Here is a 14,619-nt window from a genome sequence, read left to right on the forward strand (position 1 = left end):
TGTTAGAAAAAGGGCCTGCGGCCCCTGAGTATAACTTATTTGAGGGGGTTAATGTTATAAAGGGCCTGTGGCCCCTGAGTATTACTACTGTGAGGGGGTTTGTGTTATAAAGAGGCCGGTGGCGCCTGAGTATCCCTTCCTTGAAGGAAGTTTGTGTTATAAAAGGGCCCGTGGCCCATGAGTATCATTTCTATGAGGGGGTTTGCATTATAAAAGGGCCTGTGGCCCCTGTGTATGATTTCTATGAGGGTGTTTGTGTTATAAAAGGGCCCCTGAGTATCACTTCTATGTGGGGGTTTGTGTTATAAAAAGGCCTGTGGCCCTTGAGTATCACTTATTTGAGGGGGTTTATGTTATAAAGGGCCTGTGGCCCCTGAGTATTACTTATGTGAGGGGTGTTTGTGTTATAAAGGGCCCGGTGGCTCCTGAGTATCACTTCTATAAGGGGGTTTGTGTTAGAAAAGGGCCTGTGGCCCCTGAATATCACTTCTATGAGGGGGTTTGTGTTATAAAAGGGCCAGTGGCCCCTGAATATCACTTCTATGAGGGGGTTTGTGTTATAAAAGGGCCCGTGGCCCCTGAATATAACTTCTATGAGGGGGTTTGCATTATAAAAGGGCCCGTGGCCCCTGAATATCACTTCTATGAGGGGGTTTGTGTTATAAAAGGGCCCGTGGCCCCTGAATATCACTTCTATGAGGGGGTTTGTGTTATAAAAGGGCCCGTGGCCCCTGAATATAACTTCTATGAGGGGGTTTGCATTATAAAAGGGCCTGTGGCCCCTGAGTATCACTTCTATGAGGGGGTTTGTGTTATAAATGGGCCCGTGCCCCCTGAATATCACTTCTATGAGGGCGTTTGCATTATAAAAGGGCCTGTGGCCCCTGAGTATCACTTCTATGAGGGGGTTTGCATTATAAAAGGGCCCGTGGCCCCTGAATATCACTTCTATGAGGGGGTTTGTGTTATAAAAGGGCCTGTGGCCCCTGAGTATCACTTCTATGAGGGGGTTTTCATCATAAAAAGGCCTGTGGCCCCTGCGTATCACTTCTATGAGGGGGTTTGTGTTATAAATGGGCTCGTGACCCCTGAATATCACTTCTATGACAGGGTTTGCATTATAAAAGGGCCCGTGGCCCCTGAATATCACTTCTATGAGGGGGTTTGTGTTATAAAAGGGCCTGTGGCCCCTGAGTATCACTTCTATGAGGGGGTTTGCATTATAAAAGGGCCTGTGGCCCCTGAGTATCACTTCTATGAGGGGGTTTGCATTATAAAAGGGACTGTGGCCCCTGAGTATCACTTCTATGAGGGGGTTTGCATTATAAAAGGGCCCGTGGCCCCTGAATATCACTTCTATGAGGGGGTTTGTGTTATAAAAGGGCCCGTGGCCCCTGAATATAACTTCTATGAGGGGGTTTGCATTATAAAAGGGCCTGTGGCCCCTGAGTATCACTTCTATGAGGGGGTTTGCATTATAAAAGGGCCTGTGGCCCCTGAGTATCACTTCTATGAGGGGGTTTGCATTATAAAAGGGCCCGTGGCCCCTGAATATCACTTCTATGAGGGGGTTTGTGTTATAAAAGGGCCCGTGGCCCTTGAATATAACTTCTATGAGGGGGTTTGCATTATAAAAGGGCCTGTGGCCCCTGAGTATCACTTCTATGAGGGGGGTTTCATCATAAAAGGGCCTGTGGCCCCTGAGTATCACTTCTATGAGGGGGTTTGTGTTATAAATGGGCTCGTGGCCCCTGAATATCACTTCTATGACAGGGTTTGCATTATAAAAGGGCCTGTGGCCACTGAGTATCACTTCTATGAGGGGGTTTGCATTATAAAAGGGCCTGTGGCCCCTGAGTATCACTTCTATGAGGGGGTTTGCATTATAAAAGGGCCTGTGGCCCCTGAGTATCACTTCTATGAGGGGGTTTGCATTATAAAATGGCCTGTGGCCCCTGAGTATCACTTCTATGAAGGGGTTTGTGTTAGAAAAGGGCCTGTGACCCCAGAGTATCACTTCTATGTGGTGATTTGTTAGAAAATGGCCTGTGGCCCCTGAGTACCACTTCTATGAAAGGGGTTTGTGCAATAAAAGGGCCTGTCACCCCTGAGTATCACTTCTATGAAAGGGTTTGTGCAATAAAAGGGCCTGTGGCCCCTGAGTATCACTTCTATGTGGTGATTTGTGTTATAACAGAGCCTGTGGCCCCCTGAGTTTCACTTCTGTGAGGGGGGGGGTTGTGTTATTAAGAGCCTGTGGCCCCTGTGTATCACTTCCATGGCGGTTAGTGTTGTAAAAGCCTGTGGCCCCTGTGTATCACTTCCATGGCGGTTAGTGTTATAAAAGCCTGTGGCCCCTGAATCACAGGCCGCCATTCCCTTTGCTCGCCCTCCCTCAGCTAGGTTTTATAGACCCGGTGACGTCAGAGCTTCCTACGTCCGTCGCGCCGCGCTCAGTGTCTCCATTCAGCGGCCATATTGATGTGGTCGGCTCTATTACCGCTGGTTGGATTTGGTCCCCGACAAGATGGCGCCAGACGGGGACAGTTTCACACTCAGCATACGGGAACGTGCCGGGCGGGGCTGCGCGCTCTTCTGTGCTCGGGGCCGCGCACGCAGTCAGACAGCCTCCTCCCTGGGCTCGGTAGAGAGGAAGATGGCGGACTTCCTGCCGTCCCGCTCCGTGCTGTCCGTCTGTTTCCCGAACTGTGTGCTGAACACCCGGGAGGCCGAGCAGCAGAGGAAGTCCAAGGAGATAGACCGGACCATTTCCCGGGAGAAGACGTATGTCAAGCGGCTGGTGAAGATCCTCCTCCTCGGGGCCGGGGAGAGCGGCAAGAGCACCTTCCTCAAACAGATGAGGATCATCCATGGCCAGGACTTCGACCTGAGGGCCAAGGAGGAGTTCAGGGCCACCATCTACAGCAACGTCATCAAAGGTGAGACACAGGGGCCCCTGGGGGCCACACCCCATGTGTGTTTATATAGCCCACTCCCAACTCGGGCCCTGTCTACACCCCCCAATAGTGGCCACACCCCCTGTGTACATGGACCACCCTCAACTCAGGAGCCCCTATATAGACCCCCCAATGGTGGCCACACCCCCAGTGTATATACTCAGGAGCCCCTATACATCCATATAGACCCCCCCCCCCCCAATAGTGGCCACACTCCCTGTGTATATAGACCCCTCCCCCAATACTGGGGGATCACACCCCTATGTGTCTATATAGAGCCCCCCAATGGTGGCTACAGCCCCAGTGTATATAGACCACCCCAACTCAGGAGCCCCTATACATCTATATAGACCTCCTCCTCCAATACTGGGGGAATCACACCCCTATGTGTGTCTATAGACCCCCCAATGGTGGCCACACCCCCAGTGTATATAGACCACCCCAACTCAGGAGCCCCTATACATCTATATAGACCCCCCCAATGGTGGCCACACCCCCAGTGTATATAGACCACCCCAACTCAGGAGCCCCTATACATCTATATAGACCCCCCCAATGGTGGCCACACCCCCAGTGTATATAGACCACCCCAACTCAGGAGCCCCTATACATCTATATAGACCCCCCCAATAGTGGCCACACTCCCTGTGTATATAGACCACCCCAACTCAGGAGCCCCTATACATCTATATAGACCACCCCCAACTCAGGAGCCCCTATACATCTATATAGACCGCCTCCTCCAATACTGGGGGAATCACACCCCTATGTGTGTCTATAGACCCCCCAATGGTGGCCACACCCCCAGTGTATATAGACCACCCCAACTCAGGAGCCCCTATACATCTATATAGACCCCCCAATGGTGGCCACACCCCCAGTGTATATAGACCACCCCAACTCAGGAGCCCCTATACATCTATATAGACCCCCCCAATAGTGGCCACACTCCCTGTGTATATAGACCACCCCAACTCAGGAGCCCCTATACATCTATATAGACCCCCCAATAGTGGCCACACTCCCTGTGTATATAGACCACCTCAACTCAGGAGCCCCTATACATCTATATAGACCCCCTCCCCCAATACTCGGGGGTTCACACCCCTATGTGTTTATATGGACAACCCCCAACTCAGGCCCTGTCTGGACCACCCCCAACTCAGGAGCACCTATATGGACCCCCTCCCCAATACCGGGGGGGTCACACCCCTATGGTGTCTATATAGACCACCTCCTCAATACTGGGGGGTCACACCCCTATGTATCTAGACCACCCCCAACTCAGGAGCACCTGTATAGACCCCCAATATTGGGGGTCACACCCCTATGTGTCTATATAGATCCCCCAATACTCACACACCCTGTATGTTTACATAGACCACCCCTAAACTCTGGCCCTATCTGTCTACACCACCCCCTGTGTATATGGACCATCCCCAACTCAGGAGCTCCTATATAGACCCCCTCCCCAATACTGGGGGGTCACACCCCTATGTATCTATACAGACCCCCCAATATTGGGGGTCACACCCCTATGTATCTAGACCCCCCCAATACCGGGAGTCACACCCCATATGTGTTTATATAGACCACCCCCAACTCTGGGCCTTATCTGCCTACACCACCCCCCAATAGTGGCCACACTCCCTGTGTATATAGACCACCCCAACTCAGGAGCCCCTATACATCTATATACACCCCCCCAATAGTGGCCACACTCCCTGTGTATATAGACCACCCCAACTCAGGAGCCCCTATACATCTATATACACCCCCCCCCAATAGTGGCCACACTCCCTGTGTATATAGACCACCCCAACTCAGGAGCCCCTATACATCTATATACACCCCCCCCCCAATAGTGGCCACACTCCCTGTGTATATAGACCACCCCAACTCGGGAGCCCCTATACATCTATATAGACAACCTCCCCCAATACTGGGGGATCACACCCCTATCTGTCTATATAGACCCCCCAATGGTGGCCACACCCCCCGTGTATATAGACTACCCCCAACTCAGGAGCCCCTATACATCTATATAGACCCCCAATGGTGGCCACACCCCCCGTGTATAGAGACCACCCCAACTCAGGAGCCCCTATACATCTATATAGACCCCCTCCCCCAATACTGGGGGGTCACACCCCTATGTCTATATAGACCCCCTCCCCCAATACTCGGGGGTCACACCCCTATGTGTTTATATGGACAACCCCCAACTCAGGCCCTGTCTGGACCACCCCCAACTCAGGAGCACCTATATGGACCCCCCTCCCCAATACCGGGGGGGTCACACCCCTATGTATCTAGACCACCCCCAACTCAGGAGCACCTGTATAGACCCCCAATACTGGGGGGTCACACCCCTATGTGTCTATATAGATCCCCAATACTCGCACACCCGGTATGTGTTTACATAGACCACCCCTAAACTCGGGCCCTATCTGTCTACACCACCCCCTGTGTATATGGACCATCCCCAACTCAGGAGCTCCTATAAAGACCCCCCCCCAATACTGGGGGGTCACACCCCTATGTATCTATACAGACCCACCAATATTGGGGGGTCACACCCCTATGTATCTATACAGACCCACCAATATTGGGGGGTCACACCCCTATGTATCTAGACCCCCCCAATACTGGGAGTCGCACCCCATATGTGTTTATATAGACCACCCCCAACTCTGGGCCTTATCTGCCTACACCACCCCCCCAATAGTGGCCATGCCCCCATGTATATGGATCACCCCCAACAAGGAGCATCTATATAGACCCCCCTCCTCCCCAATACTGGGGGGTCACACCCCTATGTGTCTATATAGACCCCCCTCCCCAATACTGGGGGTCACACCCCTGTCTTTATAGACCCCCCTCCTCCCCAACACCACTGTGTCTATATAGACCCCCCTCCCCAATACTGGGGGGTCACACCCCTGTCTTTATAGACCCCCCTCCTCCCCAACACCACTGTGTCTATATAGACCCCCCTCCCCAATACTGAGGGTCACACCCCTATGTGTCTATATAGACCTCCCCAATACTGGGGGGTCACACCCCTATGTGTCTATATAGACCTCCCCAATACTGGGGGGTCACACCCCTGTGTCTATATAGACCTCCCCAATACTGGGGGGTCACACCCCTATGTGTTTATATAGACCCCCCAATACTGGGGGTGACACCCCTATGTGTCTATATAGACCATCCCTCAACTCAGGAGCCCCTATACATCTATATAGACCCTCTCCCCAATACTGAGGGGGGTCACACCCCAATGTGTATACAGACCCTCCTCCCCAATACGGGGGGGGGGGGGTCACACCGCTATGTGTCTATATAGACCCCCTCCCCAGTACTGGGGGTCACACCCCTGTTTATATAGACTAACCCCTCCCCAATACTGGGGGTCACACCACTATGCATCTATATAGACCCCCTCCCCAATACTGGGGGTCACACCCCTATGTGTCTGTATACACCACCCCAACTTGGACCCTATCTATCTAGACCACCCCCTAATAGTGGCCACACCCCTGTGTATATTGACCACCACCGACTCTGGAGCCCCTATGTAGACCACCCTCCCCAATATTGGGGGGGGGGGGTCTCACGCCTATTTGTCTATATAGACCACCCCAACTCAGGAGCCCCTATACATCTATAGACCCCCTCCCCAATACTGGGGGTCACACCCCTATGCATCTATATAGACCCCCCCTCCCCGATACTGGGGGGTCACACCCTTATGCGTCTATATATACCCCCTCCCTGATACGGGGGGGGGGGTCACACCCATATGGACCCGCTCCCCCATACTGGGGGTCACACCCCTATGCATCTATAGGGACCCCCCTCCCTGATACTGGGGTCACACCCCTATGCATCTATAGGGACCCCCCTCCCTGATACTGGGGGTCACACCCCTATGTGTCTATATGGCCCCCCCTGGGGGGTTCACCCCCTATGTGTCTATATAGACCCCCTCCCCGATACTGGGGGGGCGCTGGTGGGGCAGTGGTACGGGGGGGCTGGTTTACTGTGGTACCAAGTATTGCAGGGGGGTTGTCTATATATCTGTATATGACACTTATGACTAATTTTCATAATGACGTCAGATGATTGTAAGGGATATAATGTTATATTTTTAGAAAATAACACACGTGATACTTACCTGCTCTGTAATGGTTTTGCACAGAGCAACTCCCAAACTCCTCTTCTGGGGTCTGCTGCTCATGGCTCCTCCCTGCCGAGTGCCCCATAGAAAGCAACTTGCTCATGCATGTGCTCGCTCCTGAGCCACCTCTGTGTGTCCATAAGACCTATAGAGGACCCCCCAGAGCCTGGCTCAGCCCTGCTCCTTCCTCACTGGCTGTGATTGACAGCAGTGGGAGCCAATGAGGGAGAGCGCCTGCTCTTGTGCACAGTGCTGGATGGAGAGGGGCTCAAAGATGAGATTTAGTGGGGCTGATTTGAGTGTTTTTTTTTTTTTTTTTTCCCCTCCATGTAAAGCCTCCATATATACCCAGTGCAGTGACTGGCCTCAGGGGATGTACAAATCCTCCTACAGAAGTCATACCTCTTTATCTGCAGTTATCTCTACAGCCCTTCAAAGTGCTAAAATGTATACCGCTTGTCTGAGCTTTCAGAAAGCGGAGATGTTGCACTCTGTAGAGCTCAGTGAGAGCTGATTGGAGGGAAGGGACCACACACACACACCCGAGTCCATCCCTCCTCTGAGGTAGGCAGCAGGTGATTGGACGCCTGCTAACAGGCACTGCCATGATGGATCTGAAATGACGGGCGCTCTTTATTAGAGGCCGGCCAGATATTTGGACTTTTTTAAGTAATCGGCATTGGCCGGTTTTTGTGCAAAAATAGGCCGATTACCTCCCTTCCCCCACACCCCGCTGACGGTTTCACGCCCCCCGCGGCTCTGTCCTCAGTGTGTGAAACCGAATGCAGAGAGAGGAGCTGTTCAGAATTCGGTGTGATGTCCGGTGGGTGGGACCCAGATATCCAACACCAGCCAATAGGATCTGGGTGGGCTGTTACGTGTATGTGGCCCCGCCCACTTTCTTAAGCAGCCCAATCATTGACTGATGTTTGATAGCTGCAGGGCCCCGCCCACCCCTGACATCGTGCTGTGAATTCAGCCGTCAATTCTGACAGCTGGTCTCTGCATTCCGTTATATGTAGTGTAACGGAAACTGACAAATCGGCTCAGTCAAGCCTACCAGTGCGGCCTGCCCCTGCCTGCCAGTGCGGCCTGCCCCTGCCTGCCAGTGCGGCCTGCCCCTGCCTGCCAGTGCGGCCTGCCCCTGCCTGCCAGTGCGGCCTGCCCCTGCCTGCCAGTGCGGCCTGCCCCTGCCACCTGCCAAAAAAAGAGAAATTGGCTTAAGTTATCGGCTACGCAAATCGACCATCGGCAGGCCCGATTTCTAAATATTGTTATCGGCAGAGAAGAAAAACATTAGTCGTCCGCTACATTGTTTGCAAATATTATCAGAACTAATTCAGTCATACAGTTTGTAGTGTACATAGAGGAATATTCCTGAACTTTGTTTAATCTCATAGTTACTATAAAATTTTGTGAATTCATCAATGCGGTGCATGTCATCTCAGCTTGGATTCATTGAATGAGTTTACCAAAAATTTAAGTATTGCAGAATACGCATCCTCATTTTACATAACTAAGCTCCAGTTCATGCTGAATAAACCTAATTATTAACCACTTCCTGCCTGCCGGCCATCATACGATGTCCTTTGACTTTGAGTCGGGATATCTGAATGATGGGTGCAGCTACAGGAATCATTCAGAGATGTATATATATATATTTATTTGTGGCAGCGATTCCCTACACCATAAGAATTATTGGGGGGGGTGGTTGGGGCACCCACAGTTCAATCCAGAAGGTTTATAGGAACCCCATGACAGAAAGCAACTTTCAAAAACGCAAGTGCCCAACACCCTCCGTGCCCCCAGAATGTTGGTTTGTCTCCTGAAGGATAGTGTGCTGATATTACGCGAGGCCTGCACAGCTGCACCCCCTAAAATCCAGCCTGGTGTGATGAATGGTCCCCCCGGTGTGGCGCTTGTCCCTGTTGAGCTCCCCCCCCCCCCCCTGGTGTGATGAGTCCCTGGTATGGCTTCGGTGAGGTGTCTCTAACATGTGCAGGGCCTGGGTCTCGCAGGAAGCGGAGATGGGGACGCGGGGCTGTTTGTGTGGTTTGCGTCATTGCTGCGCTCAGCACACAGGATGTGGTCTCTCCTCGCTCTGTATGTCGCTTTCAGTTCTGGCTGTTTGGTGTTTGTTGTGAATCGAGTTGAGTCACCATGTGACGTCAGGAGTCCCTGTGATTGGATGTCAGGCTGGAGACACACTCATTCACATACAGGGGACCTCCTGAGCTTTATGTCCTGTGCGGAGTGGGCTCTGTGTATCCAAGAGGACCTGTCTGTCTGCTGATTTTATCTCGGGTTGGTGGTCGGCACTCCAGTCTGTGGGGCCTGAGACAACCAATCCTGTTCTGTTATGCCTGAGGTGTGTTCAGTGCTGTAGCTGCAGGAGATGGAAGAAATCCCCCAGAGTTATCACCGATGGAAATAGTTCCCCTTCCCCTCTATGAATCACTGAATGTTAAAGAGGAAATGCAATCCAGAGCACACTGACAGCATGTGAGACCAACATGACACCGGCAGCTTTGTACCGCCTCTCCACCATTTCTCCTCCCCCCTTATTTACATCAAATGTTTAATTGTCTCCTGAATTTACATCCAGAGGGCATGATTAATCTCCTCCCCCCTCGGCGTGCGGTGGTGTGGGGGTCGGTCTCCTCCTACCCCCCTCCCAGGGCTCGGTAGTGTGGGGGTCGGTCTCCTCCTACCCCCCTCCCAGGGCTCGGTGGTGTGGGGGTCGGTCTCCTCCTACCCCCCTCCCAGGGCTCGGTGGTGTGGGGGTCGGTCTCCTCCTACCCCCCTCCCAGGGCTCGGTGGTGTGGGGGTCGGTCTCCTCCTACCCCCCTCCCAGGGCTCGGTGGTGTGGGGGTCGGTCTCCTCCTGCTCCCTCGGTGTCCAGTGGTGTGGGGTCGGTGTCCCTCCTCCTCCCGTCCCCTCGGTGTCCAGTGGTGTGGGGTTGGTGTCCCCCCCCCCCCCTCCTCCTGTCCAGTGGTGTGGGGGTTGGTCTCCTCCTGTTCCTGTCCAGTGGTGTGGGGTCGGTGTCCCCCCCCCCCCCTCCTCCTGTCCAGTGGTGTGGGGTCGGTGTCCCCCCCCCCCCCTCCTCCTGTCCAGTGGTGTGGGGTCGGTGTCCCCCCCCCCCCCTCCTCCTGTCCAGTGGTGTGGGGTCGGTGTCCCCCCCCCCCCCTCCTCCTGTCCAGTGGTGTGGGGTCGGTGTCCCCCCCCCCCCTCCTCCTGTCCAGTGGTGTGGGGTCGGTGTCCCCCCCCCCCCTCCTCCTGTCCAGTGGTGTGGGGTCGGTGTCCCCCCCCCCCCTCCTCCTGTCCAGTGGTGTGGGGTCGGTGTCCCCCCCCCCCCCCCTCCTCCTGTCCAGTGGTGTGGGGTCGGTGTCCCCCCCCCCCCCTCCTCCTGTCCAGTGGTGTGGGGTCGGTGTCCCCCCCCCCCCTCCTCCTGTCCAGTGGTGTGGGGTCGGTGTCCCCCCCCCCCTCCTCCTGTCCAGTGGTGTGGGGTCGGTGTCCCCCCCTCCTCCTCCTGTCCAGTGGTGTGGGGTCGGTGTCCCCCCCTCCTCCTCCTGTCCAGTGGTGTGGGGTCGGTGTTCCCCCCCCCCCCCCTCCTGTCCAGTGGTGTGGGGTCGGTGTCCCCCCCCCCCCCCCCTCCTGTCCAGTGGTGTGGGGTCGGTGTCCCCCCCCCCCCCCCTCCTGTCCAGTGGTGTGGGGTCGGTGTCCCCCCCCCCCCCCCCCCTCCTGTCCAGTGGTGTGGGGTCGGTGTCCCCCCCCCCCCCTCCTGTCCAGTGGTGTGGGGTCGGTGTCCCCCCCCCCCCCCCCTCCTGTCCAGTGGTGTGGGGTCGGTGTCCCCCCCCCCCCCCCCTCCTGTCCAGTGGTGTGGGGTCGGTGTCCCCCCCCCCCCTCCTGTCCAGTGGTGTGGGGTCGGTGTCCCCCCCCCCCCTCCTGTCCAGTGGTGTGGGGTCGGTGTCCCCCCCCCCCCCTCCTCCTGTCCAGTGGTGTGGGGTCGGTGTCCCCCCCCCCCCCCCTCCTCCTGTCCAGTGGTGTGGGGTCGGTGTCCCCCCCCCCCTCCTCCTGTCCAGTGGTGTGGGGTCGGTGTCCCCCCCCCCTCCTCCTGTCCAGTGGTGTGGGGTCGGTGTCCCCCCCCCCCCCCCTCCTCCTGTCCAGTGGTGTGGGGTCGGTGTCCCCCCCCCCCCCCCCCTCCTCCTGTCCAGTGGTGTGGGGTCGGTGTCCCCCCCTCCTCCTGTCCAGTGGTGTGGGGTCGGTCTCCTATCCCTGCCATATTCTCCCCCCCACCCCCCATAATTCTGTCTCTCTAAGAGAATGTGTTGAGAAATAGACTTGTATGTGGATTGTCCGGAATTGGCCAATAACTGATCTCCTGAGCGCGCTCTTCGCTGACTTGGTTGGATTTTGTATTTGTTAGCCTGGGACTGTCTTTTGGTCCTGCCAGTTCTTCTCGGGTCTCATTCAGAATTTATAAAGCTTCTGTGTGTAGGAGGCGGGTGGCATTCTGGGAGTCTGGGTGTCTCGCCATGCCCGGAGTAATCGACTTGTATCTGTGAGGTCACTGCAGGCGTCCCTGAGATCTGCCGTCTATAGTCCCCACAACAGATTACCCTGTGCAGTGTTCCCTCTACCTGTATGTGCTGGGGGTCCTCTGCCTGACTTCACCCCGCCCCCTCCTGTGCCCTGGGGGTCCGCCCCTCCTGTGCCCAGCACCCTGTACTGCAGCCATCAAGGCCCCTCCCCCTGCGCCCTGTCCTGTGCTCTGCTGGCTCTCTTCAGTTGGGTTGCTATCTGTGTTCTCATCAGACATTCTCTAAATGCTTTAACAGTTGAGCATGTAGAGGGTTAATGGTGCAGCCACCCCCGCTCTTTTAATCAGGTCTGAGTGTTTACAAGAGAGCGGCAATCAAATACCGATTACAAGCAGAGAATGTTTCCTGTCTGAAGTCAGATCACAAAAATAGTTCCTGGTGGAGGGAAGACAGCGCAGCGCATCTCTGCTGATCTCCCCACCATGGAGAGTGTGTGTTTACCCCCCCCCCCCCCCCCCCCCCTTCCATATGTACCAATATACCATTCATCTACCCCTTTTGTTGCAGGAATTAAAACCTTTGTATCCTACACAGCCCTTCCCTCGGTGTCCAGCTTGTTGTGTAAAAACACTTCTCCATTACTTCCTGGATGGACTGTGTGAAGTGAAAACTGTTAAGGACACGGAGGAGTTCACCAGCTTACCTGATTAGCACACACGCTTCCCCCCCCCCTCCAGGAGATCACTCCCACACACCTCTGCAGGTGCACTTTTTTTCCAATGCAATCTGTGATTACCATTCTCACTAAATGCACAACCACAGATCGTTCATTTGGCAGAGTGTGCAGGAGCTGAGCGATATGGATGGAGATGTAGTATTGAAGTGTCCTGGGTTCTCTAAAGCTCACCATACAATCTGATTGCACAATGTAGTGCAAGGGCCTGCCTGATTTGGTGCAGAGTGATTGGATAGATTGTGTGTGTGTGTCCTCCTATTGTATAGTCTTGGTAAAGGAGATTGTGTATTCGGATTGTAGACTGTATGGCCACCGTTTTATACAGCTAAAAGTTAACTAGTTGTACTTTTGGTGCCATTAACGGCATAACTAACTCTGAACCAAATGCATGTTTTTCCATGTGGAATGAATGAGCGACAAACGCAGCAGAATGCACAGTGCAACCCCGCAGCGCACCAAAATGTCTCATGAGTTACTTTGCCATGTGTAGGGCAGCCGTTTGAAATGAATAGGCTGATCTATGTGTGTCGCAGGAAAAACGAGCCAAAAAAGTGTGCTGCCAGTACTCTAGGAGTGATGGAGGCCTGAAAGTGAAATTGGTGTATTTTACACAAGAACAATGAGGCTCTGTTAACATCTGTGCGTTTCCAAATGCATGGCAAACTACACGGCAAATGCGCGCTTTGCTTGTTTCAGAAGCATGCTGCAAATGCAACAAAAGAGCACAGAAAAAAAAAAGCCACACTCCGCTCTAGAAAAAAGTTCTGGAGTGTCTTTGGGGTGATTGCGTGTAGGGAAGCCCATTCAGGCATACGGCCTGCCTTATATGCATGGCAAGTGCTCCAAAAAAAGCATGCGGGAATGTGACAGCTGAGTCCCTCCTGAGCTGACCCTCAGTTCAGGTGGCTATACATTGCTTTGGTAAATCTCAAGGAGAGATTGGATAGATAGGTGGGCCTTCCCATTACATTGTACAATCAGGCAGGCCCTTGTATTACATAGATGATGGATGTAAAAGATTGTACAATCAGATTGTTTACAGAACCCAGGACATACTTGTGTTTTTCAATACTATAGCTCTATCCACACAGGCTCTTATCTGATCGCTCAGCTCCTGCACACTCTGCCAAATGATCTATCCTGTGTCTTAACTCCTTCCTGTGTCTTAACATTTTCACATCCAGGAAAACAGTATATTTTTGTTTATATAAAACGAGCTGGATGCTTTGGTAAGGGCTGTTTAGGATAAATAGAAAGGTGTGTGTGTTTTTTTTTTTTTTTTTTTTTATTTTCTCTATAAAAGTACATTCCTTAAAGCATGTTATAAAGCACAGTGCTAATTTGTGTAATTTGGCCCCCTGTAACGCCTAAAATACCTGGCTATGCCCCCCCCCCCCGTAAACTGACCACAGTATATCATGGCTGCTGAGCCCTGACACCATGGTCAGTTTGTGCCTCCGTCATCCGCAGCTCTCCTGTCACTCCTCTGTGCCTGCCCCCTTCCCCCTCTTGCTGCTGAAGTTTCAGTTAGGCCCCTTTCACACATGCGGACAGTAAGTCCGTATTTCATCCATCCGTTTGCTGATGAAATGCGGACATACATGCATCCCTATGGGACAGCGGGTGTGTGCGGATAAACATCCGCAGATACCCGCTATTGTCCGATTCTGCAGACGGAGGAAAATCCTATTTTTCTATCTGTCTGCAGAGCGGATCGGATGAACACGGACAGACGGTCTGTGCTCATACGATCCCCCCATAGATGAGAGCTGACAGGGCGGTCCCTGCACAGTGTGCGGAGATCGCCCTGTCCGCAGCCGGCTCAGCGGGGACAACGGAGCGATCCCCACTGAGCGAGCGGATCATTACTGATCCACCCCGTGTGAAAGGGGCCTTAATGTTTTATACCATTGTACCTGTTTAATACTATGTGCCCCTGTGTCTGTGTTTTATAAAAATAAGCCATGCTCGGTGCGCTGCTCACGTGACCCACCGGTCTCCCTGTATACATTTCAATAAAGCAGTTTGAGGGAGGAGAAGAGGCTGTCGGCTGCTTTATTGAAATGTATACAGGGAAATCTGTGATTGTAACTCCTCCCCAGTGCCGCACCGATCATCCCTGACTGTCCAGGTATCGGATTAAGCATCAGAGCATTTACCTGAATACAAGTACTCGGGAAAATGCTCCGTATCGGCACTGAT

At 53.6% G+C, this 14,619-nt stretch overlaps 1 protein-coding gene across 1 annotated transcript in view; it reads left to right on the forward strand.

Moving 5' to 3' along the window:
• Positions 1 to 2,628: 2,628 nt before the first annotated feature.
• GNA13 (G protein subunit alpha 13) overlaps positions 2,629 to 14,619 on the forward strand; it is a 48,256-nt gene continuing 36,265 nt past the window's right edge. The window contains exon 1 of the mRNA XM_077460669.1: positions 2,629 to 2,939. Within this exon, the coding sequence (XP_077316795.1) occupies positions 2,657 to 2,939 (283 nt within the window). The 5' untranslated portion in view covers positions 2,629 to 2,656. The remainder of the gene's footprint in view (positions 2,940 to 14,619) is intronic.

The sequence above is a fragment of the Lithobates pipiens genome, unplaced genomic scaffold (genome assembly GCF_037356315.1).
Source record: "Lithobates pipiens isolate NorthernLeopardFrog02 unplaced genomic scaffold, aLitPip1_a1.2 Scaffold_28, whole genome shotgun sequence".
In the NCBI taxonomy this organism is placed as follows: domain Eukaryota; kingdom Metazoa; phylum Chordata; class Amphibia; order Anura; family Ranidae; genus Lithobates; species Lithobates pipiens.